At 43.1% G+C, this 27,549-nt stretch overlaps 1 protein-coding gene across 9 annotated transcripts in view; it reads right to left on the bottom strand.

Moving 5' to 3' along the window:
- The window catches only part of HERC1 (HECT and RLD domain containing E3 ubiquitin protein ligase family member 1), a 280,539-nt gene that overhangs the window by 180,907 nt on the left and 72,083 nt on the right, over window positions 1–27,549 (bottom strand). For all 9 annotated transcript variants that reach the window (XM_075007327.1, XM_075007334.1, XM_075007331.1 and 6 more), the window contains 11 exons: window positions 26,744–26,888; window positions 26,478–26,649; window positions 24,438–24,572; window positions 20,298–20,463; window positions 14,613–14,738; window positions 6,411–6,632; window positions 4,608–4,760; window positions 4,295–4,427; window positions 3,748–3,939; window positions 2,852–3,073; window positions 165–338 (listed from right to left, as the gene is read on the bottom strand). In XM_075007327.1, coding sequence (XP_074863428.1) covers window positions 165–338; window positions 2,852–3,073; window positions 3,748–3,939; window positions 4,295–4,427; window positions 4,608–4,760; window positions 6,411–6,632; window positions 14,613–14,738; window positions 20,298–20,463; window positions 24,438–24,572; window positions 26,478–26,649; window positions 26,744–26,888 — 1,840 coding nt within the window. The remainder of the gene's footprint in view (window positions 1–164; window positions 339–2,851; window positions 3,074–3,747; window positions 3,940–4,294; window positions 4,428–4,607; window positions 4,761–6,410; window positions 6,633–14,612; window positions 14,739–20,297; window positions 20,464–24,437; window positions 24,573–26,477; window positions 26,650–26,743; window positions 26,889–27,549) is intronic.

The raw sequence follows: 27,549 nt of genomic DNA, 5'->3' as shown, positions 1-27,549 counted from the left end.
TGACAGAATACGCATGGCCCTGCTGAGGGCAACCTGAAGCAGAAAATAGCTGGGCAACAAGACTAATGGTTAGAACATTGTAATGTCCCTGTTTTGTGCATACATTTATCTTCCAGGTTTGCAAGATACGCAGACATCTCCTACTTTTGTTTTCAGCTTCTTACCTTTACTAACAGCGTAGTCTTGCATAGTGAGCCAGAGACTACGTGCTGGCTCTTTTGTACAACCCAAGGCCAAATCAACAAAGACATCAATCTCAGGTCGCAGCTTATAATCAAATGGCTTCTGTTCCTCATTTCCAGAGAGGGCCACCTCCAACAGGGAACTCATGCATTTGTCTAAAGTAAGGGAAATATTTAGGTGTTAGATTCTGCTGATTTTGATAAGCACATATATTGACTTTTTGCAGACTACTGAAGAGGTGCAAAAAGGACATACGAACAATCACTCATATCACAAGGAAAAGTCCCATAACCTATGCTGTTTCTATTGCTCAGGACAGGGAATCTCCCTGTCCATAACCATAAAATGACCATTCCAATACTCAATGCCACGGCTCACTATCTGGATTCCTACTCCTCCAGATATTATTCAGAGAGATCCAGAAAGTATAGTGACAGCCACAGTAACTGTGAAGTATTTCTTCACGTTACAATATTCCATCCATAGGTAGAGTAAGCTTTGTTATGTGCCATCAGGCATGTGCAGATGTGCACCACCAGTAGAAATGCCTGCTGCCAGCTGTGGGCGCTCTGCTAATCAGCTAGGCAACATGTGAGATCTCCTGAGCAAGCACTTGGCTTGGAGGGAGCACTGGCATGTTACCCACTACTGCTGTACAGTCATATAGTTATTCCCAGTTTTTATTTTATTACTTTGTTTTCACAAGTTGTGTACAAGGACAGAAAATATGAGTAAAAATATCATAGAACCATAGGGTTGAAAGAGACCTCAGGAAGTCATCAAGACTAACCAACTGCTGGACTAATCCCAACTCATTAATCCCAAGAAGGACTTTGTCAAACTGGGATTTAAGGACCTCTAGGGAAGAAAATTCTACCACCTCTGTAGGTAACCCATTCCAGAGCTTCCCCACTCATTTAGTGAAACCCTTTGTTTCATTTTGTCTGTTTACTGAAACTAGTACATATCTAAGTAGAACTCAAACTGAAATAATACAGCTCAGTGAAAAAAGAAAGCTTGTTATTTTTAAATTTGGAAAATTTGAATCTAAGCCCCTACAAATGCTACAGTTTAGATATGTTTATAAACATCCTATTTCTTACTTTTTACAAATCAGAGCATTCAAACAGCAAACCATACAGCACAGATCTTCCTAAACCTGATCAGACATTCCCAAATTAAACCTAATGATTTACCATAAATGTTTTGGAGAAACACCATTTATCTCCTTAAAGGGAGAAGAGGGAACACTAACAAAGATCAACTATTACCTATAAGACATATAAACGGTTCCACATTAAACAAATTCTTACAAACTGTACAGACAATCTAATACAATGCGACAGAAGAATAAATTTACAGAGCTTACCAGGTTGAAAAATTAGGTCAATATTTTAGAATATAAAAATATTAACATCTGGCATTTTCATTCTTTTTTTCCTCCTTTACACCCACTCCCTGGAATTCACAGGATGAGACTTACTTCTTCCAAACAAAACCATCCTATTGTCAATCTCAATCAGGAGGCCAAAAGCACTAGCAGAGTAGGACAGAACCATCCTTCTACAGCTCTCTAGTCTCGGGAAATTATTCAGCAGTTTATCACTATTGTTAAGATCTAGGGTGACCACACTGCCCTCTGGCGAATATGAGACACTGGCCTCTGGAGATGGGGGGCTGCTGTTCCATGCCAGGGCTTCTTGGTAATGAGGGCTGCTGCCCCATGGTGAGGTGCTGGAGATGGCGGCTCCACAGTCTCCTGATGAGGGGAGAGCAGAGGTTGGAGGCTCCACAACCTTCTGGTAGGGAGTTCCAAGAATAGGGACTTTGCAGCCTCCTGGTTGGGGAGGAGAAACAGAAAATGTGGCAGTTGCCCCACAGAGGTGCTTCCACCTAGCAGGAGCTGCCTCCCCAAGGTGGGGTGCTGGGGAACGAGTCAGTTGCATCATGGAGGGGATCCCTGAGAGCAAAAGCTGCCCTCCCTACGTATTGGAAGCCAGGGAATGAGCCAGCGGCCCTGTGGCAGAACTTGCTGGCAGTGGGGGTTGCCACCGTGGGGTACTGGGGAGCTCCCCTGCAGCAGAAGCTGCTGCCCCAAGGCACAGGGCTACAGGGAACAGGGCAGCTGCCCCATTGAGGAGCTCGCTGGCCACGGGGGATGCAGCCTGAGACACTAAGTCACCAAGGAACAGGAGCCTTACAGGACAATTTGCTCATTTTCTTAAAGAAGTCAGGATGTTTGTGAGATAGCTTAAATAAGGAACTGTCTTGGAAAAAACAGGACAGATGGTCACCCTATTAAGACCTTTCCCTCAACTGCTATGATAGTGGATGCCCTAACATAGATGCTTTACCACTGTTTCAAGCAGAGTCTTTCCTAACCCTGCTTAGACCAAGTATAACTAAAAGTCTGCTTAAAAAGTCATCACCTACACAGGGATTCCTAATATTGCTAAAAAATCTTTGGCAGGGACAACTAAAATATGTGTATACTTAAGTTCATGAAGGCTGGAAAGGAAAGATCTAGATCTCCTACTGTCTGCTGCTCCACGATCTCTGACAGTTTGTGAGGATAGCAACACCCAAGTTTGAAAGGGTGGTGAATGTTAAACAGCAGCAATGAAAAATTATAAACCTGCACACAGTAAATTTACATTTAACAAGTTACCTAAATGAGGAATGTCCATTTCCACTCCATCACTGAACAGTGGTGTTTTCAACCAATAGGCTGTATCCTGTTCCTCAGGGGACACATGGGATCCCTGAAGCATTCCACCAAGACAGCGTCCAATAAGCAGAGCTACAGTTCTTTCTAGATCAACAAGCCATACCCAAGATTGGGCAGGCTGTGGTAAAGGCACTCCAGCAGGATCAATTAGTTCAGGACCACCTAAAGCATTATAATATTTATTGACAATTAAATTAATTTTCTATTCTAAAAAAAGAGAGACTGGTAAAAAACTCAACAAGTTGACAGAATGAATTGCTTCTGTAAAATCTTCCCAAAGGTTATACAGATATTGATGTCTTACAGTAGCTTCTTTAAGGTAAGTATTTTAGATCTCATCATTCTCCTTGGATATGTCCAATTATTTGGGTTATCCTCAACATTCCTTGTACAAGAAAGATGGCTAAATATACTGTAAGCTTTAATATCATCTTTCCAATTCTGCACTTTAGAATTTTAGGGTTTGATTCTGGTGAGATCAGGTACAACAGACATTTTTAATTCCACTAGTAATGTAAGCCTCTAAAGTGCCACAGGACTGCCTGTTGATCTGTAGTTTCACAAATAACATGGCTACCTCTCTAAGGGTGCGTCTACACTAAAAACTAACTTTGAAGTTAACTTCGAAGTTCGGGGCTACTTCAAAGTAGCCTACAGAGAACCTATACACGTTTTCCCTTACTTCGAAGTTACCATTAAGTTTTTAAAGGCTAGAGCGGAGGCATATGGGGACATCTGAGATTAAAGAGACCCAGAATAAATATAGTCGATAAATTGGAAGCTCTTTACGTATTTAATTTATTTCCTACTTTTTCAAATGAAAAAATGTTACTAACCATGAAGTGGCCATTGTAATTCCTGATCTTCCAATAGTGCAGCAGCAGGCAACAGTCTATTAAGGCGATCAAGAGGAGGCAACAGATCTAGCAGGTAACTCAGTAAAGGCCGGGCCACTGACACAGGCAGTAACAGCAGTGAGTTAACAATCTGGCACAGCATACTGCCAGCTGCAGATACATAAATTACATCTACGGGGGGGGGGGGAAAGGAGGGGATATAAGTTTGCATCAAACAATTTTTCTTTAAATTCAGCGTCTCAAATTGTCTTATAATAATTACATCTTGCCTTTTTATTTTTAAATGTATTTGGCAAGAAAAATATCCCATTCTGTGCAATTAGTCTATTTACCTTTTGGGCAGGTTTTATTTGATCCAACAGTAAGTGCAAAAAAACATTTTAAACGTATTGTATGTATATAAACAAACACAAATTGTCAAGAGAATTTAGAAATTATAGTACCTGAAATTACTTTAAACTCTTTTAATTAATATATTTCAGGATTGCTGTACCTCTTTAAACTTGACCTTTTTAGCAATATATACCTCTTAGCTTTTCCCCAACACTGCCATTCCAAGAACTTTCCTTAAGAAGAGTTGCAGAACGTGCATAGATATCTGTTGCATGAGGCAGTAAAAGCTGGAGGTGTTTATGTAGCAGTGCCACACTGCTAGAATTCTAGAAACAAGAGGAACAACTTATCACAAAATAGAAATTTATAATAGAAGGTTATATAACCTATTAAACTGTGATTTTCAAATGCACACTATTTGAAATGTATCCTTTATGGGACGCTCACACAGTGAAGAGGAGTAATGTTATATTTCCAGAAGGTATGACCAAAAAAAAGTCATGTACCTCACTAACACTGTTGATATGACAATAAGCCAGCAACTGTTTCTGCAACGAACACAATAGCTCATGAAGATGAGCAGGCTGACTGTTTTCAGACGATGATGTCCCAAGTAAAAATTTATCACTATTCTTTTCCAACTCTCCAAAGGCTTGATCCTAATTAGACAAAAGGAATAACCACTTAATATATATTTTCAAATATTATAATAGGCTGAGTATCTTAAAAAGGAAACTTTCACTTTCTAACATTTATGGCTGGGATTTACAAAAGAAATCTAAGTTAACAGCCACTGGGCTACTTTCTCTACCTAGGGTCCTTTGGAAATCCCAGCCAACATAAACTTGGACACAACTTAAAATCACAATCACTGAGATTTTTATAGCAGTCACTGTGACTGCTTAGAAAAAAAATCTTCCCTGAACCACATTATCTAGACATAGGCCACTGGCCATTTAAAATTTGTTCTGGGCTAACTACGCATAAAGGTTTAGAAGAACATGTTAACATGATAACTTTTCACTGCCTAATCTGAAGTGGAAGGAGAGAAAAATATCGAGTTACTTTTCACATAAGAATTCAAAAAGAAAAACTAAGTTAGCAGGGTTTCAGATACAAAGTTAGGTACAGATCCATCTTGAATATAAATTATTTTGGGCTTGTCCAGATGAACAGATGGTGCACACCAAGCTGGGCTGTAAATCTATATAGTTTTAGCATTCTGTGCACTGTCCACGTGACAGCAGTATCCACATGGACAGTTGGTGCACAGCACACTCCTTCCCTGTAGATTTCCACTTGGAATACCCTAACTCTGGGGCGTGCAAAGTGGGGCACAGCGCAATCTGCTCCCTCTTCCTCATACCCACCTCCCCAGCAGCTTCGGCTGCCTCACCAGCCCTCTGCTTTCTCCAACATGGCCTCCACCACTGCTGTCACCAAGGGAAAGTCCCTCTCTCCTCAGGGCTAATCAGAATATGCAGAGGCCCTGAGTCAAGCAGTGGGGGCAGCCAATGAGCTCCCAGCTTGGTAAGGTAACCTCCTGGGTTCCTCCCCCTGAGTACCTCTCTTAGCCTTCATCAGTATTCCACCCCTTCCTGTGCATCCCGCCCTCTTCCTGAGCACCCCACAACCCCACCCTGACGTCTCTTCCTGTGGTCCTCACACAGGTTGGCGGGGGGGGGGGGGGGGGGAGTGGCTAACTGCAAGGCCAAAAAGAGGGGCCCAGTGTAAAAAGTTTGCTCACCCCTTCCCTAACTCTCCCTCTAGAAAAACGCTTTGAGGAAGACCTTTAAAAACACCTGTCCACCCCACAGTCTCATAGGTAGGCTTCATCTAGCAAGAGGGGACAGAACGCCCAAGAATCTTTCAAGGTTTTCCCATCTCTTCTCTCCCACTTCATGTGGGTGGCCAGCCTCATTGTGGGTTTAGGGAGAAGAGCTTTTTGGCTGATAGGCTGCATAAAAGGATGCAGCAAAAGCCAACTGGCTCCCACAAACCTGGAGAAAGGGTTTATGAACCCTTTTCATTTGCCTGGGGCAGCATCCTGCATCTGGAAGCAGCCATATATAAACAAAAGACAAGTACAACAGTAAGTACAACAACGGTAATATTGGACCCTTAGTATTAGAGACAGTAAATTACTTCTAGTTCTACTTTCAGGGAGGGGGGAAATGAGGCTGGCTGGAGATTGCTGTTGCAGGTCTTGAACAGCCATTAAAGGAAGCACATTCCACTATTTTACCCAAATTAAAGAAAATTTTTAAATAGTTTGATTATTACTATAAAAATTGAAGTCCTAAACATACCGTGTAAAATCCTAAATTTCTTAACAGAGTCTTCATTAAAATTTCAGCTAAGTGAGTATCTGGATGGCTGCTCTGGACACCATATATTTGATCAGAGAGATTTCCATAGCCAGCGCATAATGAGGAAACATCTGTTGAATCAGACGGCGAACTATAACCAAGTAGTGAAGCTACATGGGTATGATCTTGCAAACTTGTCAGAATAATATCCAATTGCATTCTCTAAAGGAAAGGAAATTAAGGAAATAATTAGATAGGAACAATTATTCTAGTTAGACAACAAAATAATGAACTTAAAAGTTACAAAAAAATCCTAATGCTTTAACTTGTGTTAAAACACTTAGGCAATATAACCACCTGTTGAGGTTTAATTAATAGTTTTCAGTGCAGCTTTTCAAAGCGAGGCACTAGATCAAAGATGAGCAAACTTTTTGGCCCAAAGGACGTAACAGGGGATGGAAGCTATATGGAGGGTCATAAATGCTCATGAAATTGGAGCTGGGGTGAGGGAGAAGCTGCAAGCTGGGGATGCAGGCTTCTGGGGTAGAGCCAAAAATGAGGAGTTCAGGATGCAGGACAGAGTTCTGACTGGGGCCAGGGACTGAGGTACAGAAGAGGGCTCCAGGCTGGTTCAGAAGACAGAAGGAGGCCCTGAGGTGTGGTGGAGGTGAGCAATGGGTGTGGGGTAAATCATGGATGTAGGCTGAGCTTTTATCTTCCAGCAGCTCCTGGAAATAACAGCAAGTCCCCCTTCTGGCCAGCTCCTACACAGTGGTATGGCCAGGAGGCTGTGCATTGCCCCTCCCCCCATCATCTGCAGGCACCACTCCTGCAGCTCCCACTGACATAAGAACGGCCATACTGGGTCAGACCAAAGGTCCATCTACCCCAGTATCCTGTCTTCCGATAGTGGCCAATACCAGGTGCCCTAAAGGAAAAGAACAGAACCGGTAATCCTAGAATCCCAGGGCTGGAAGGGACCTCGGAGGTCATCTAGTCCAGCCCCCTGCTTCAAGCACGATCAACCCCCTCTAAATCATCCCAGCCAGTATCTTGTCAAGCCAGGACTTAAAAACCTCTAGAGATGGAGAAACCACCACGTCTCTAGGCAACGCATTCCAGTGCTTCGCCACCCTCCTGGTGAAGTAGTTTGTCCTAATATCCAACCTACACCTCTCCCTCTGTAACTTCACACCATTGCAACCTGTTGTGCTATATGACACCGAGAACAGTTTCTCTCCATCTTCTTCAGCACTCCCCTTCAGGAAGTTGAAGGCTGCTATTAAATTACCCCTCAGTCTTCTCTTCTGTAAACTAAATATGCCCAAATCCCTCAGCATCTCCTCATAGGTCATGTGCTCCAGCCCCTTAAACATTTTTGTTGCCCTCCGCTGAACCTGCTCCAGCACATCCACATCCTTTTTTGTACCGGGGAGGCACAAAACTGGACGCAATATTCCAGATGTGCCCTCTCCAGTGTTGAACAGAGGGAAACAACCACCTCTCTAGATATGCTCAAAATGCCTTGCCTAATGCATGCTAATATGCTGTTAGCCTTGTTGGCTACAAGGGCACACCGTTTACTCCTATCCAGCCTTTTATTCACCATTACCCCAGGTCCCTTTCTGCTGAACTGCTGCTTATCCAGTCGGTCCCCAGCCTATAAAAATGCTTGGGATTCTTCCATCCCCAGTCCTGGACTCTACACTTCTCCTTGTTGAACCACATCAGATTTCTTTTGGCCCAATCCTCCAATTTATCCAGGTTACACTGGATCTTATGTCTACCCTCCAACATATCTGCCTCTCCTCCTTGCTTAGTGTTGCCCACAAATTTGCTGAGGGTGCGATCGAGTCCCTCATCCAGGTCTTTAATAAAGATGTTGGACAACACCGGCCCCAGAACCGAGCCTTGGGGCACTCCGCTTGAAACCAACCGCCATCCAGATATTGAGCAACTGACCACTACTCGTTGGGCTCGACTGTCAAGCCAGCTTTCTATCCATCTTATAGTCCATGGATCTAATCCATACTTCCTTAACTTATGGACAAGAACGTTGTGGAAGATTGTATCAAAAGCTTTGCTGAAGTGACTTCCCCATGTCCACAAAGCCAGTAACCTCATCACTTAAGCTATTCAGATTGGTCAGACAAGACTTACCCTTGGTGAATCCATGTTAACTACTTTTAATCACTTTCCCCTCTTCCAAGTGCTTTAAAATGGATTCCTTGAGGACCCCTTCCATTATTTTCCTAGGGACTGAGGTCAGGCTGATGGGTCTCTAGTTCCCTGGATTGCCCTTCTTTCCTTTTTTTAAAGATGGGCACCACATTTGCCTTTCTCCAGTCATCTGGGATCTCCCCCAATCTCCAAGACTCTTTGAAGATAATGGCCAAAAGCTCAGCAATGTCGTCTGCCAATTCCCTCAATACCCTTGTGTGCATTAAATTCCGACCCATGGATTTGTGTACATCTAGTTTTCCTAAGTAGCTCTTAACTCATTCCTTCCCCTTTAGCCCACTGAAAGCTCAGACTAAAGATCCTCTCCAACTCAAATTAATTTCTATCAATCTTCAGAAATGTAACAACTATGGCTAACAAAATACCAATGTTCTTCACAATGACAAGAAAACCCACCATGTAAATGAAGCTCAAGATGAAAAAGTTCAGTAAATTTCTATAACTGGCAGCAGTTATGGTAATTGTAACATCTAGAGCAGGGCAAAAATCAGGCCGGGGGTCAGATCCGGCCCACCAGGTATTTCGCTCTGGCCTGTACAGCTGATGAGCAGAGTGTGCATGCTTACAGCCAGCAGCATGTGTTCAGCTGCCCCTTCCCGACCTTGTTCCATCTCCAGCCAAGCTGCTCCTATGGTTCTTCTGCTAGGTGTGCAGAGGGGGAGGAGATGGTGGGCAGGGGGTAGTGCTGAAGTCAGGTGCTCCCCTGCCCCTGTACCCCATCTCTGCAGAGCAGGGATCAGGGAGAGGGAGACACACAGAACTGCTCCAATCTGAAGCACAAATGACGCAGAAATGCAGAGCAAGAGGCAGTGGGGAATAACAGAGCAGAATAAATTTCCCTTAAAGAGACAAAAGGTGGCTTCTTTCAGAAACTTACCCAGACGCAGTCAGCACACACACACACAGCACCACTGTCACACATGCCCAGTTTGTGCCAAACACACAGAGTCACTGTCATATACACTGCAGCACACACACAATCTGTGTCACAAGGTCTGTCTGTCACACAGTGTCTCTCTTTCAGACACACACAGTCTCTCTATGTAGCCCCCAGCCCCACTCTTCTGGCCAAGGCCCTGCCTCTTCCAGGGAGCTGTGAGTTGGACTGCGGCCACTACCAAAATTTGTGGACTGACCCCTCTGTGAAAATTACTGCCAACCCCTGGTCTAGAGGAATAAGTCAATCATTCAAACAACAGAGGAGGGCACACAACGTCATGGAAGAGGGTGAAAAAAAACTTTGAGTCACCACAGCCTACAGCCAACCTTTCCCAACTTTGTATTGCATTTTCTCTCTTGGTACACAAGGGTTTTGTAAAAGGCAGAAAGGGCAGATGAAAGAATTTTATTTTTAAACATTTTCCACAGCAACATTTTAGTACAGTAACCCTCGATTTAACAGATGCTGATATAATAGACTTCAGAAATAACGGACACTGTCTGCCAGTCCCCTCCTCCCTCCCCCCACAAAATAAATGCTGGAGACTCACCAGAGCCACCGCAGGGGCTGGAGGAGATGCCAGAGCAGCTGGGGCCACTGGGGCTGGAGGGGCCACTGGGGCGGGGCTGAGGGGTGCAGAAGCTCTCCTCTCCCAGCCCCGTATGCATGGAGCATGTTGGCGCCTGGCCACCGCTGTCTGTAATGGGATGAGCAACAGCCATGGTGTCAAAGGCTGCTGCCCGCTGGCAGGCTGGGGGCAGCCCTGCTCTACGTTTGCGGGGGTGGTTCAGAGCTGGGGGCTGGAGGAGCCACAGCACTGAGAGCTGCAGAAGGTGGAAGGAGCCAGGCCAGCATTCAGCGCCTCTCCTGGTAATTGGGAGAGAGAGATGGAGAAGAAAAGGGAAGAGGGGGCAGGGGACAGGAGTAAGTGATGGGCTGGGAAGGTCAGTGCATCATCACACAGTATAACCATTCGGCTATAACAGTCTTTTGGCATTAATGGACATCCCTTTCCCCCATTAGTCCGTTAAATCGAGGGTTTACTGTACTACTTCTGTCAAACAATTTAGAATGTAATCTGTTAATCTACAGGCCACACTGCTTTTGTTCGCCACGTAATCAATATTGACAATTTCTGGGCATAACCAACAATTACATTGTTAAATACCTTTAGGCTATATCTACACTATAAAATAAAGCCAAATTTATTAAAGTCCATTTTGTAACACTAGGTTTTATAAAGTCAAAGTTCAGTGACCTCATCTGCTCACAAAGTTGACTTGGTGCATCCCCACTAAATTGCCAAAGTTCAATTGCTGCAGCAGTGCATTGCGGACACCTATCCCACAGCTCCTTCAGCCCTGTTGTATTTGAGGTTTTCTGCTGGTGCGTTATGGGGGAAAAAGTGTCCCACAAAGTAGTGGTTGATGTATGATGTCATCTGCCCAGACTGCACTGCCTTAATTCCCCCCTGCTGTTGAAAATAAGCAGCCATTTTTCAGAAGTCTCTTTCTCTCTTTTGACCCAGATGGGGTCAAATTTAGCTACGACAGATCAGGAAAGGGATCTTGGAGTTATAGTGGATAGTTCTCTGAAGACATCCACGCAGTGTGCGGCGGCAGTTAGTAAGGCAAATAGGATGTTAGGAATTATTAAAAAAGGGATCGATAATAAGACAAAAGATATCATACTTCCCCTATATAAAACTATGGTACGCCCACATCTTGAGTACTGCATGCAGATGTGGTCTCCTCACCTCAAAAAAGATATATTGGCATTAGAAAAGGTTCAGAAAAGGGCGACTAAGATGATTAGGGGCTTGGAAAGGGTCCCATATGGGGAGAGGCTAGAGAGACTGGGACTTTTCAGTTTGGAAAAGAGGCGATTGAGGGCCGATATGATAGAGGTATATAAAATCATGAATGGTGTGGAGAAAGTGAATATAGAAAAATTATTTACCTTTTCCCATAATACAAGAACTAGGGGACACCAAATGAAATTGATGGGTAGTAGGTTCAAAACTAATAAAACTAATAAAAGTAGGTTCCAAACTAATAAAAGGAAATTTTTCTTCACACAGCGCACAGTCAACCTGTGGAACTCCTTGCCCGAGGAGGCTGTGAAGGCCAGGACTCTATTAGGGTTTAAAAAAGAGCTTGATAAATTTTTGCAGGTTAGGTCCATAAATGGCTATTAGCCAGGGATAAAGTATGGTGCCCTAGCCTTCAGAACAAGGGCAGGAGATGGATGGCAGGAGATAAATCACTTGATCATTGTCTTCTGTTCTCCTTCTCTGGGGCACCTGGCATTGGCCACCGTCGGCAGATGGGATGCTGGGCTGGATGGACCTTTGGTCTGACCCAGTATGGCCGTTCTTATGTTCTTATGTTCCATGATGAGAGAAATTGAGTCATCCACATTATGGAAAGAGGCAGCTGCCTTTTTTTTTTAAATGGAAAATCATTTTTACAGAAACAGGCAGCTTTTTAGAAGTGTTTTTTGAAGAGACTTCAAATTGACATTAAACACAAGTGAGAGGCTGAAGGAGCCAAGCTTGAACTAGAAAGAGAGAGACAAATTTGTGAGCTGTCACCACACAGAAGTGAAGAATGGCCATTTTTCAGAAGTCTCTACCACTGGTGAAAATACACTGAACTAGTAGGCTTTAGAAACTGACACTCATAACACCCAAATGGAACAAAGTTGGTCCATGCAACCAGTGAAAGCCTTCATACTATTCTCAAGGAAAGAAGGAAAAGTATGGGATCCCAGGGGGCACTGTGGTCTAGTGGTCAGTGTTACTCAGAAGAAGAAGAGAAGGAAAGACACGGGGGTGTGGCCCAAAATTTTTGTGAGTGGCTGTTGTAAATTCCAGAGTTTGAACCTTTTAAGATGAGTTGCAAACCCTTTATGATTATGTTGCCCTCTCAAGCACAAAGGGCAGAACATGTCACTGTCTTGAAGCATAGTCCACACTGTCTAGTCTACTATTATGAAAGAGACATGGTGTTTGAGGGGAGAGGGGACCTAGCCACAGGGTGGTGGGGAGGAGGCCAGCCTGCCAGTTGCATAGTGCTGGGGGGAGGGGTGGGGAGCAGCCCTGTAAAAATGTGAAGCAGAGAAAACAAGTTTCTCGGCCTCTCCTGCTAAATCCTGTGCAGGGAAGAAGCCCTCTCAAGCACTGAAACCCTGTGTGGGAGAGGGCATGCTGCCGTCTGCAGACATGGTTCACGCAGCCCAACAGCTATGTAGTGTATATGAGGGAGAAGGGAGGGGACTGCCGTGATTTTCACCCAGCACTGCTGCACATCCCTGGTGTTTACTCAGCACAGATTCATCTACCCACACAGAAATGAGATCCTGGATCTCCTCATGGCTCTTTTGTGACCTGGAGAAATCATGGCTAGATGTGATCTAGCTGGCCAGAAAGAAAATGAATTCAAATTGCTGGGTTTCCGGTTTCCTGCACACCTGGAGAGCAGCAGAAGTGAAAGTGGCCAGAACACAGCTGGGGCATTGTGGAATACCTCTGGAACTGATAAAAATTGATTTAAAATAATACTGTTTCCACACTAGCATTGATTGAACTTTGTATATTCAAAACTTGGTGTTACACAGCATTGGAGGAGCGGGGACAGAAAGTCAACCTTAGTGACCCTTAAAATTGACCTAATGGTATGGTATTTGCAGTGAAGACAGTCACGCTGTAAAATCGAGCTAAGTACCTTAAAATTGTCTTTATGATCCATTGTAGACATAGCTTTAGTGTCATCTTAGCATGATTAGTGTCATCTTAGCATGACGGATCACACTGAGTTTTGTATGATTTTTACTGCACACATATTAAGTATCCACACAGGATAGCTATCCTTTTTGTCCATAACACCCAACTTGTCAAATGATTCACGTGATTCAATGCAGCCTTTTGAAAGCCAAAACTGCCTATATAGTCTAGCCACACTTCTTTTCTGACTCTTACAAAAGGAGCTTCTCTGCCCTAGGTGTTAACATGTCCACATTAGACTGACAATGGGCCATATCCTCCCCGTCTTATCTGACCTGTTTTTTCCCCTCTTCATACATATTACTGATAATGCGCCTTTCCCACCCTGACTGAATAGACGTTGTCAACTCTGGCCCTCCCCTTTACTGGGACCCCACTCTTTAAATACCCCTCCTGAAACCATCCCCCCACTCATGCATCTGATGAAGCGGGTCTTTGCCCACGAAAGCTTTTGCTCCAAAATATCAGTTAGTCTATAAGGTGCTGCAGGACTTCTTGTTGTTTTTTTCTGACTGTACATCTTAACTTATACCAGTTGCTTCCATATATCTTTTGACAAGTTACATACTTGAATTTGACCTAAATTAACATTAACAAAACACCACTAATGGGGAAGTACTTATGAAATCCTTTAAAAGTCCCCAGGAGTATCTTACTCTCGAGATGCTCCACATAAGCTTGGGTAGTGGCTACTGTAATGAGCATCAATTAACAGGGACAAATTAAATTATAAGCAGCAGCAAAAGCTCTAGTCTACTATGAAAGAAGTTAGGCTGGATGGTCACAATGGCTGCTTCTGACCTTATAATCTATACAGGCATGAAAATACCATGGTTCTTAGTTTGTGCTGGCCCTATTATACACTTCTCCATGGACTGCATCTGTAAAAACAGGGACAGTAATACTAAACCACTTTTGGAAAGTACTGTAAAATCCTTGTTTAAGAAGCATTATACAAGTATTCTGATAATTAGTACGGAACCACAAGATCTAATGCCAGCAATTTACAGAAGATGATTTAGGGCACTGGCAACGTAAGATTTTTAAGCTCACATTCATATTTATTAAATTAGACTAGCTCTCAACCATACCCGACCTTCAAACTACTCTACTTTGGTTTTTATAAAAAAAAAATATATATATATAATATCTTTAATATATAAAAAAACCAATCTCCTAATATATATGTACATATAATTACTTTCATGGGGTTACACGCAGCTTTACAAAGCCTTACCTGCCCCTTTGATAAGCTTTCCCATCTATCAGGTCCTTGGGGTAGAAGAGAATGCAGCAATTCCATTCTCTCTCTCAGTGGAGGCAGTAGCATAGTTGCACCAACTGACAGAGTCTCAATTACAACCTAAGATGGAAGGAGAGGGGGAGAAAACACTAATGTATCAAAGTATCAACATAATGGAATCACTGATTTAAATCAAGACTATATAATACGATTTAGCACAATGCTCGTTCTAATAGCTGCAGTAATATGGTGCGCCTGTGTTATGGGAGATGACAGTTCAACTTCTAGTACTCATACAGGCTTCTGGAATTAATCTGTTGATCACAGCATTAGTTTCCCTGGCAATCATGAGATATATTATTTTTGCTGTGTCCATCTGTCTGGACAAGGTTCTACCATGTTCTCTTCACCTGCACTGTGCCATCCCTAGACCGTCCCCAGACCAGTGTGTGGCTCAACCCAGCCCCCACAATGGCCATCCCCCTGCACCGTGCCTAGCCCAATCCCCCAAATGAGCCGCTGCTGCCCCCCCCCCACATTATAGCAGCACTAGTCCCTTCCCCAGTCAGTGTGGGGCCCAACCCATCCCCCCATGAACTCTCTGCCTACACCGTACCAGCCCCAGCTCCTCTCCTGGCCAGCACAGGGCCCAGCCCAGCCCCCACAATGGAGCCACACACGCCCCCATACCATGCCAGACCCAGCACCTTCACCAGCCAGTGCAGGGCATGGCCCATACACTTTGGATGTGTATTACAAGTTTCTGTCTAGAACTTTCTTCCAGTCCAACTTCTGCTTGCAAGCAGAGCTGCAACAGGGCCTCTAGTAAATATTAAAAGTCCCATTCAGTATACACCATTAGAGCAGAAATTTACCTCTGAGATAGCAGACCTTGGCTCTCCATAATTAGATATCAAAAACAGACAGTTTGCTTTTACTGTAAATCAGATTAGCATACCAGCTTTCCTTGTTCAAACCCAGATTGAGCCCAAATGTAATTGCAAATTAGTTCATTTCTTCTAGTGGTTCCTAAACATAGATTCATAAAACACTACAAATTTTAAATAATTTGGTATGATTGGTAGTCCCTGCTAAAGAGAGATCTCTGACTCGAAGAGCAATTTTAGGTATTTAAGAAGTAGGACTAAATACCCACATCCTAACAGAAGGGGCTTTTAACCTGTCTTTTAAGCTGTTAAAAGCAGAGATTGTTTTTACCAGTGTACATGCCACCACAACTTAGAAAGATTCCTCTAACTGCTTTAGAGTAAAGTTGCACCTAAAGCAGGATTAAAATTCAACTCTTTTATTACATTAGTCTGGAAATATTTGTCTCAAAATTCAATGAGCAACTCACAAGTGATTTGCTTCCATATTGTTTTTTGTTCAAAATGATTCTCACTTTGGCAAAGGAAAGATTTTAAAAAATGAGATAGTGCTTGCTGAAATTCCAGGCCACTTCCCATTTTCAGAATAGAAAAACTACAGAACCAGTGTCTAAACAAATTCCAATGATTACACAGCAGGACCATTTTAAATTTTAAGCTAACCCCTAAAGTTATGTCATTGTTGGTAATCAGTCTCTCTCACCAGAAGCACATAGTATACTGCCCTTGTTCAACTCTGGTTGACCACTGATTTCATGGGAGTCTATAGTAATAATAAAATTACCTTTTTTAAAAAAAAAAAAAAGTTTTGACCTACACAGTCCTAAATGGCTTGGGATATAGCTACCAAGAACTTCTTCCTCTAGTGCCATACGGCTACCACTTACACCATTTCAGGTCCTCAATTAGAATCCTTTAAGACTGGAGATTCAGTACTCCCTGAAGAGCCCTCAGCTTTGGAACTTATTCCTGCCTTTGAAACAGAGTAACTCAGGTCTCCCTTTTCAGGTCACAGTGCAAGGCCTAATTATTTAGTTGGGCATTCAGGGAGATGGGTAACATTTTATGGTGAAAGACATTTTTAGTTAGGGGAATATTAGTGGGTTAGCTGGTTGTAGTTGGATCTTCTAAAATGTTATCATATGCACCAGGAACAAAAGACGCCATTTTTTGTACATTCTGTTAAGATGTTACATACATACATAAATAAATAAACTGAATGATAAAAATGAAAGCTGACATCAGGACATACAATCGTAGGGCTGGAAGGGACCTCAGGAGATCATCTAGTCCAGCTCCCTGCTTCAAGCAGGATCAACCCCCACTAAGTCATCCCAGCCAGGACCTTGTCAAGCCACGACTTAAAAACCTCTAGGTATGGAAAATCCACCACCTCTCTAGGGCTACGTCTACACTAGCCCAAAACTTCAAAATGGCCATGCAAATGGCCATTTCAAAGTTTACTAATGAAGCGCTGAAATACATATTCAGTGCCTCATTAGTATGTGGGTGGCCGCGGCACTTCGAAATTGACGTGGCTCGCCGCCGCGTGGCTCATCCAGACAGGGCTCCTTTTCGAAAGGACCCCGCCTACTTTGAAGTCCCCTTATTCCTATGAGCAGATGGAAATACGGGGACTTCGAAGGAGCCAGGGTCCTTTCGAAAAGGACCCCCATCTGGATGAGCCGTGCCAATTTCAAAGTGCCGCGGCCACCCGCATGCTAATGAGGTGCTGAATATGTATTTCAGCGCTTCATTAGTAAACTTCAAAATGGCCATGCAAACTGGCCATGCAAAATGGCCGTTTCGAAGTTTTGGGCTAGTGTAGACACAGCCTAGGTAATGCATTCCAGCGCTTCACCACCATCCTGTTGAAGTAGTTTGTCCTAATCCAAACGACACCTCTCCTTCTGTAACTTCAGACCATTGCTCTTTGTTCCGTCATCTGTCACCACTGACAACAGTTTCTTCCATCCTCTTTAGAGCATGCGTTCAGGAAGCTGAAGGCTGCTTTTAAATCACCCCTCAGTCTTCTCTTCTGTAAACTAAACATGCCCAAATCCCTCAGCATCTCCTCATAAGTCATGTGCTCCAGCCCCTTAAACATTTTTGATGCCCTCTGCTGAACCCGCTCCAGCACATCCACATCCTTTGTACACTGGGAGGCCAAAACTGGACACAATATTCCAGATGTGGCCTCACCAGTGTCAAATAGAGGAGAACAACCACTTCTCTAGATCTGCACAAAATGCTTCTCTTGATATGCCGTTAGCCTTCTTAGCTACAAGGGCACACTGTTTATTCATATACAGCCTTTCATCCACCATAACCCCCTAGGTCCCTTTCCGCTGTACTTCTGCTTAGCCAGTCAGTCCCCAGCCTATAACAATGCTCAGGACTCTTCCGTCTCAAGTGCTGGACTCTACTCTTCCCCTTGTTGAACCACATCAGATTTCTTTTGGCCCAATCCTCCAATTTATCCAGGTCACTCTGGATTCTATCTCTGTCCTCCAACAAATCTCCACCTCCTCCTAGCTTAGTGTCATCCGCAAACTGGCTGAAGGTATCATCCAGTCCCTCATCCAGGTCATTAATAAAGATGTTGAACCACATCAGCCCCATTCATTTGCATGGCCATTTTGAATTTTGGGGCTAGTGTAGACATAGCCCAAGTGTAGATGTACCCTGAGAGACTAAATGTCCTCTTGCTTTTTCCTTGCTGTTAGTGTGAAGTCTTGTGACGATATATCTTTTAACAACCATTACAAACATAGAATCCTAAGGCTGGAAGGGACCTCAGGATAAGTTTTAGTTTTTCTTTTCCATGAGAAAACATCATTTCAACTCAGAAAACATTAAGACAGAAGTTATTTTGTAAGCAGCAAATTATGAGATTCTTTGCTTTACTGTATTAGGAAAAGTACTGAATTAAAGACTGAACACAGAATCTGACAAGGTCTTTTTAATTGCAAAATATATTATGAGTGTTCAAATCAATTGTCAAAAAGCAGGTTAAATTAATCCATGGTAGTACTCCAACCTATTTGGAAAATGTGAAACATCTCTAGATAAGAGTCTTAATCTTAAATTCTCTGTTTAAATATGATAACACTTTACAGTAAACTCTTTCATATCCAGCATTCTATTATCCAGAACTCTCAAATAAATAGCATTTTAACAGTAAGTAAATTTAAGTTACATTTTCCATAAGTACAGTACAGTGAAAGTAAATACAAACAAATAAAGCAAATACAGTGTAAGTTTACAGTGTATTTTTGTTGGTAAGTAAAGCACTCTGCATATATTTTTATTTGTTTCTTAATATCTAATTTTATTTTTCTTTAGTGTTATGAATTGCTATGTGTACCTCTATATTATGGAGGTTCCGGAACTGCCACATATGAAATAGTTTACTGTGTAAGTGTTTTTCAAACTACTGCCTTGGGACTAAAAACTGTACATGTAAAATTATCCAAATTATTCTAAAAGAATAAATAAGGGTAGATACCAATTATTAAATACAGAGAAGACTGAAGTAAAGATATGAGGTCTAGATCTCCTAAATTTACGGGATAGAAAACATGATGCATAATCAACTCAACATATTGTGAGCAGAAGAATTATTCCATTTTAAATTTTGGTCCTCTGCTATCTTTAAGGATAGAACATTTTAATTTATTTTTACTTCCTTGTTTGTTTTCATTAAATTCATGCTCTCTTGATTAGGGTTTATACTAAACTGAATTTCAACTAAAAAGCAATGAGCCTGAACACTTCAAACACTCAGCTCTAAACTGTATACATAACAGGACTATATCCTTTCAGCTCAGTACATAATGGTTATTTTCAGCAAGGGTACTGTGCAATCTAAATACTACACAAAAATGGTGAATTCCAGGTCTGAAGTAAAAGTTACTGTACATAGTCAACAACATTAATTTATAAGTCTTCCTAAGTAAGTAGCTGACCTGTTTTCTACAGTTGGAATCAATATTTCTCACAGCTCTTATTTCTGTTCACCAAAGTATAATCTTCCCCATGCTGCTCCAGCAACTACTCTGCAGATGTGACCTGAACAGTCTCACTTCAAGTGTGAAAGGATTCATCTCCATACATAACTCGCTATTCCCCTATTGCCTGCTTAGTCCTTGGTGTTTCCACTGGGACTGTCAAAACTATTCAATACACAATGGTACTGATTTTTCTGGTATGGACACCAAACATCAGTGAGGCAATTTATTTTTTTCCCATCTATTTCTGAGCAGTTCAGGGTACCTAAATGACTTTTGGTCACAAATATCCTGTGCAGCACAGTCCATGGTATAAAATTATGTAAAAATGATATGGAGGTCTAGAAGCTGAGGCCTGCTATTGCAAGCCCATTATCACATAAGTGAAAATATCATTCAATGGAAGTACTCTTATGAGTCAATTTTCCCTGCATTAGTATGGGTTTGCACTATCAGCTGTATGTTATACATCATAACTTTTGTTGTTCACAAGTTTTTCCATTTCCCCTACTCTGTTCCACGATAATTAAGTTGCTGTTAAAATCAGAAATATATTCAAAATAGGACAAAAAAGAAACAATATTATAGCTATACTGTACAAGTATGATCAAAAGCAGACTGAAGTTCTACTGAGATTCAGATACCTATTCACCATCAATAATCAGTAAATAAATCAGTAAATCAGTACTGGTAGAACTAAGATGCCATTTTTACAGAATACATTTTATGATCATAAGCATACATTAAAAAGAATTGGATCTGAACTAAATAAAATGACTTACTTCCTGTATTTCATCTGGAACAGAGGAGTCCATTAGCCTAAACAGCAAATTCCGAAGTGGGCCTGCCTGTCTTCCAAGAATGCTAGTAGCTACTCCTCCAGCTAATGCAAGAGCAAGATGATTAGAAAGCAACTTCAGGCACAACTTGAGGAAATTGTGATGTTCTCTGGAAAACAAAATAATGCTGTAAATCAGCTTTAACAATACCAAGTTTAGGTCCCATGGGGGAACAGAGTCTTATCCATAAGGATATAATCTTTCCAGTCCTTTCAAAAATCTTACTGACATTTTAATATAAAAGAAGACAGAGTGGCTATCCACCTGAGAGTGGAAGGTTGAGGTAACTGCTAGGTTAAACTTTCATGGAGCTAATGACCAAACCTCACTGTATTAGACACACAAAATAGACACACACATACGGATCTCAAAAATGTACCATTACAACACCAGACCAACTAGAGAAACACTTTCACTTAGAGAGGCAACCAGACCTAATAGATAGTGTTCTATTTTTCATCAGCACATCTTGAACCTATTTCGAGCACTTTTGCTCTTCAGAGACCAAGGAGCACCCACGCTGCTACATGCAGGTTTGGCTGATGCAAATGACGGCAGTCTTTAGAAATTAGATCAGACTAAGACTGAATCTACACAGGCCAGTAAAACTTGGAAAGTCCTAAGATGCAATCTGGAATACTAAGCTATGTATGTGCAAAAGGCTGTATGTTCCAGATACCTCATTCCCAACCACAAATGCTTAGAATTCTAAGTCTTGAGATGTCTGAAACAAGTTGTCTGAGTCGAGTCAAGTTGAGTTGTCTGAATCAAGATGTCACTGTCAGAGGAAAAATGGTTACCTATCTATTGCCCTTCCAGATGTCAGGGCATTGCAAGGACCCAGCTTATGCTACTGCACGCAGGTGTAAAAAGAAGCACTGCCCCAAACCTCCTTCAGTACCTTCCTATCAGAAAGGCTCTGAGAGAGAAGGGAAGCCAGGCAGGTTGTAGAATGAAAATGTGCAAAACATCTGGAAGAACTATAGTTAAAGGAAGGTAATAGATTTTGCTTTGAGACACTGCAGATGTAAGTCGTCAACAGTACAATGGACAAGCAGATCAAAATGGTAGTAGGTTCAAAGTCTATTTAAACAAGGTAGAAAGGACAACTCAGCTGAACCTTGAACCCTCTCTGGGTGATGCGAGATCATATAGTGAGAGTCAAATGTATGGAGCAATGGCCAGGTAGTCCCTTATAGATATCCAGAAAGGAGAACCTGAGACCTGGTTGAGTGAGCAATCAACTCTGCTCAGACGCACAATAGCCGTGTCTACACGTGCACGCTACTTCGAAGTAGCGGCACTAACTTCGAAATAGCGCCCGTCACGGCTACACGTGCCGGGCGCTATTTCGAAGTTAACTTTGACTTTAGGCGGCGAGACGTCGAAGTTGCTAACCCCATGAGGGGATAGGAATAGCGCCCTACATCGACGTTCAACGTCGAAGTAGGGACCGTGTAGTCGTTGCGCGTCCCGCAACTTTGAAATAGCGGGGTCCGCCATGGCGGCCATCAGCTGAGGGGTTGAGAGACACTCTCTCTCCAGCCCCTGCGGGGCTCTATGGTCACTGTGGGCAGCAGCCCTTAGCCCAGGGCTTCTGGCTGCTGCTGCGGCAGCTGGGGATCCATGCTGCAGGCACAGGGCCTGCAACCAGTTGTCGGCTCTGTGGATCTTGTGTTGTTTAGTGCAACTGTGTCTGGGAGGGGCCCTTTAAGGGAGCGGCTTGCTGTTGAGTCCGCCCTGTGACCCTGTCTGCAGCTGTGCCTGGCACCCTTATTTCGATGTGTGCTACTTTGGCGTGTAGACGTTCCCTCGCAGCACCTATTTCGATGTGGTGCCGCACAACGTCGAAGTTGAACATCGACGTTGCCAGCCCTGGAGGACATGTAGACGTTACTCATCGAAATAGCCTATTTCGATGTTGCTACATCAACATAAGCTATTTCGATGTAGGCTTCATGTGTAGACGTAGCCAATGTCAGCCAAGTGGCTAGATACATGAATGCAGCTGGAGAGCTACATGGAGATCACCCAGGTTGAGACTGTTTGGCCTTTTACTCTATCTGAAATGATGAATAGTTGAGAATTACCTGAATGACCTAGTCCAGTCTTGGACAAAAGTCAAAGCTCCTAACATCAAGTATATAAAGCATTTCTTTACCTTTACTCAAGTAAGCCTTTGTAAAGAATGCTGGTAGGTAAATCTTATGATTTAATTGAAATTTGGGCACCACTTTAGATAGGAACGTACGGCACAGCTGAAGGAAAACCTTGTTTCTAAAGAAAGTTATAGAGATAGGCCCTGATACCAAAGCTCATAGCAAAGGTTATGGCAATGATGAATGCTGCTTTCACTGACGCGTTTCAAGGGGTTGGGGACATCAACCACTGGTACCCTGTCTGCTAGTACTAAATCTAAGATCAACTGCAGAACTGGGTCATAAATCTTTGGGTGTAATCTGAGTAAATCCTTCAGAAATCCGATGGACATGGGGTTTGGGAAAAAAAAAAAATTCACTATCCACAAGTGGATGGAAAGCTGATACTGCTACCAGATGGACTCTAATCAAATAAGAGCTGCTTTACGAACAGAAGATAGTCCAAGATTTGATAAATGACAGCGTGAACTGGAGGAATACCTCTCTTTAGGGATCACATATAAAATCTCTTCTACGTAGCAAGGTAATCAAACCTAGTCAAAGGCTTCCTGCTATTCAGTAGGTCTTCACCTATCCCAGGGGTGTTCAACAGGTGGCCTGCGGTCCGGAATCCAGCCTGCAGAGACTTTTTACTCAAGCCCTAAGGGCCAGCTGCCATGGTGGAAGCAGCTGCCATGGGGATGGCTGCCACAGAGCCCCAGCAGCTGGGGTGCAGAGGTGCCTCTAGCCCCAGCTGTGGCACAGGGAAGGCGACAGAGCAGTTCAGGGCTGCGAAGGCGGTTAAGCCTAGGGTTCGGCAGGGGACAGTTTGAGGCTGTGGGGTGTTTAAGGCAGGGAGTGGGGGAGCGATTTGGAGCTGTAGGATGGTCTTAAGCTCTGGGTGGTTTAAGATTGGGGATGGGGGTGCAGTTTGAAGCTGTGGAGGGTCTAAGGCTGTGGGCAGTTTGGGGATGTGGGTGGGGGTCTAAGCCTAGAGGGAGGGGGAGCAGTTTGGTGCTGCAAGGGATGGTTTGGGGTTATTTTGTGTTCAGCCTCCCAGAACACGTAAAAAATTGCTGTGTGGCTCCCAATGAAAAATGTTGGACACCCCTATCTATCCCCTTAGAACAAACTCATTCCAAGACTGTTAGCTATGAAGAATCAACACAGTCAGCTACAGAATCTGAAGTTTGGGGTGAATAAAGACCATTGTTCTGGCAGATAGGATCACAGAATCATGCATTAGGGTTGCAAGACACTGCAGAAGGCCATCTACTCCAAAGCCCTGCTCTAAGCAGGACCACCAACCTTAACTAAATCATTCCAGCCAGGGCCTTATCAAGCCTGGCCTCAAAAACCACTAAGGATGGAGATTCCACCACTTCCCTATATAACCCATTCCAATGCTTCACCATACTTCTAATGAAATAGTTTTTCCCACTATCCAACCTCGACCTCCGACATTGCAACTTGAGACAATTGCTCCTTGTTCTGTCATTTGCCACCACTAATAGTCTAGCTCCATCCTCTTTGTAATGCCCCTACAGGTAGTTGAAGGCTGCTACTAAATCCCTCCTCATTCTTCTCTTCTGCAGACTAAATAAACCCAGTTCCCTCAGCTTCTCCTCATAAGTAAATAGCAAGCTGCAGCAGAAGACATACAGGCTGCTCTGATGGGTGCTACTGAGGGGGGGAAAGAATTCTGACAACTGTCCCTCAGGTGCACACACAAGAACAGAATGCACATGTGCAATCACTTAAAGGAGAGTAGCTTAATTTTTGGCTTTAAAAAAGATGCCTGAAGCAGACAGGCTGTTTAACCCAGGAAACCAACATTCTAAATTTTCTTATTAAAATGAACAATAACAACAACAAAACCAAACACCACTATTTTAACAAAGAAAAAAATATATCAAAACTAAATATGCACATCCTGTGTAAATACCTTGATGAAGGGAAAGGAAGAGGGGGAATTTCACTGTTAATTTTATCACAGTACCGCTCAAGAAAGGATCGGAGATGGGAGAAAGTACTTTCTTCAAGGTCTACACAATAGGGTCTGTGCCATGCAACAACTTGTCTGGAATCAAACATAAGAAATAGATAAAGTACACTGAAATAAATGAACATGTAAAACATGCAACTACCTGCATAATAAGTTAACAATTACAATATGCTAGTACGTTTGTCATATCAAGGACATTATCGTTGCATTCCCTTGCTGGGATAGTTTAGATTTCTCGCTCTTTGCGGGGACCTCAACCACTAGTGAACCTCAAACCCTCCTATACTCTACCTGTGCCACGTAATAATTTAGTGTCCTGTGGGCTGTAATACTTTGGTCTAAGCTTGGTTGCTGGGTTCAGTGTGTGGGTTCTGGGTAGCCTTGCTGGCCTGTGAAATACAGTTAGTTAGATTAGACCAGCAGTTCTTAAACTGTGGGTCAGGATCCCAAAGTGGTTGGTGAATGAGCCCATTTAATGGGGCTTCCAGGGCTGGTGTCAGACTTGCTGGGACCCAGGGCCAAAGGCCAAGCCAGAGTTGCACTGCCATGGGGGACAGGGCTCAGGCTTCAGTACTTGGGGACAGGGCTCAGATTACAGGCCACTCTCACCTGGGATGGAAGCCCTTAGGCTTCTGCCCCCTGAGCCACGGTGGCAGGTTTCAGGCTTCTGTTTCTTCCCCTGCCTCCATGGGTCTCAGGCAGACTCAGGCTTTGTTTCTCCCTCCTGGGATCATGTACCAATTTTTAGTGTCAGAAAGGGGTCTTGGTGCAATGTAGAGGCGCAAAATCCCATTTAATTAGTTATCTAGTTAAATGTTAAGTTTAACCAGTTAACTGATTAAATGGGGCAAGGCTGCTGCAGACCAGGGCTACTCCAGTCAGACTGGAGAGCCCTTGCCTGCAATACTCCCAGGCTGTGCCTGCCACAGATGAGGGCTGCTACAACAGTGATGGAGTGCCACCCCCCGCCCACGCAGCTACAGCAGGCCCTGCAGAGCTGCAACAACTTCCTGCCTGAGGTAGGGTACGCAGGGGGGCTGCTCCAGTCCCCACTAGTTAATCATAACCAGTAAACCTCATCTGTTTATGTCTCTATGAATGAAACACTGAGCAACTACAAAAAAGGATGTACTTTTCTCCATACCTTAAATATAGGAATATGGAATTTTTTTCTTTGTCAGATACAAGCGGAATTTTATCCACAAAAGTTTATGCTCAACTAAATCTTTTAGTTTCTAAGGTGCCACAGGTTTTTGCAGATACAGACTGATACAGCTATCCCCTGAGACTTGATTTTATCTGTTTTAACTTGCAATCACTTAAATTTTCCTTGCTATATTTAATTGTTACTGAGGAAGAGGATAGAAATCAACAGACTCTCTCAGTGATAAAGAGAGCAAACTTTATGAGCTTTCTCCATGTAAAACTTTTATCCAGAATAAGACAAGTTTATTTGGGGGATGGTATCTTTTGAGGGTTGCGCTCCTGGATGTGGTCAAGTCCCTTAGCTGAGCCCTCCCAGAGCTGTTACTAGCATCTCTGTTACTCTGCTGGGGACCCCACCTCTGTCTTTGCTGGGTGAGACTAGAGCTTCTGGCCCAGCAGGACATGCTGCTGGGACACCTTAGAGGGTATGCAGGCGGACTTGGTGGTAGGATCAGCACACAGCATGACAGTCCCAAGGGGACCACTGTGATCCAACCTGTCATAACATTTTTTTTAAATTTTCAGTTTTAGTAATAGTAAGTGTTCTTTGTGCAAAGCCTTCAGAAGAAGTGTTTCCAAACAGTGTTTCTGTTTCCAAATAAAAATTGTTTCTGTTACAATTGTTAAACATGAACTTGATTAGAACCCTAACAGAAAATCTTTCAAGCATCAAACAGAAGCATCACAATACTGTGATATTCTCTCTCTCTCTCTCTCACACACACACACACACACACACACACACACCCCTTTTTATAAAATGTGATCTTTTACCTGTCCCTTGGAAGGGCTGTCCAGGCAAGGCTATGAGAAGTGCCAGCTGAAATCTGTTGAATTGCTATTCCATCTAAACCACTTACTTTCTTTGGTTTAGTAATGGGTCCAGTGGAATTTCCCTGACCACACTGTCCCATAGAATTGTTACCCCAAGCATAAACTTCATTATCTAAAGAGACAAATCAAAGGAGGAAACAAAATCTGTGGTTCAATGTCTTCTAATGAAAATTATTATAAATACCTATATATCATATTTGTTTTACCATGAGAAAGTGCCAAACAGTGGCTGTCACCAATTGAAGTATCAACTATTCTTGTAGCAGCCAGCTCTTCAACAAGCTTGGGTCTAAGAGCAGTAGCTTCTGAAGAACCACAGCCTAGGCATGCACCACAGCCCCACGCATATACCTAAAAACACAAATATACATACAAGTTTTTAAAAAGTTTTTAGTATTTGTCAAGAGACAGAGCTATGGAAGATTCTGGTGTGTAATTACTGCAATTATTCTGTAAATGCACATATGTGTTATATATGTGTGACAAAGTAGTGGGGGGATGGGCGTCATGTAAGCAATGGAAGTCCCTGATCTTTGTATCCTAGGCAACCAGGAGACACCTTTCTTCCCAGGGGAAAAGAACAAAGGGGGAGAATGAAACTTGGCTGGTTTGAATTGGATCTGGGCAGTTGGAAAAGGAGTGGAGGTTGATCTTCAGGCTGGAGAGGAATAAAGGAAGCAAGCCCCTGGGATCGGAGATCCCCTCCTCAGGGCATCCTCTCCCCAGTATGGATTGGGCTGACTGTTTCTGGCTGCTGTACTGACCAGTCTGTACCATGCTGTGCCCCTTTGAACTAATAAATCTGCGCTACTGGCTGACAGAGTCACTCGTGACTGCTGATGGGATGCAGGGCTTGGTGACCCCACATTCCATTTCTATTTATGCACGCTGTAAAATCTGGGCTCTGGTATACATATGCATTTATTCCTAACATTTCATCCATAAATTAATTATACTAGACATAAAGCCACACAAAATTACTTGGGCTAACAATACTCCATTTCACAAACAC

The sequence above is a fragment of the Carettochelys insculpta genome, chromosome 12, assembly GCF_033958435.1.
Source record: "Carettochelys insculpta isolate YL-2023 chromosome 12, ASM3395843v1, whole genome shotgun sequence".
NCBI lineage: Eukaryota > Metazoa > Chordata > Testudines > Carettochelyidae > Carettochelys > Carettochelys insculpta.
Note: the sequence above shows the minus strand (reverse complement) of the source record. Positions and strands in the feature narration are given on the sequence as shown.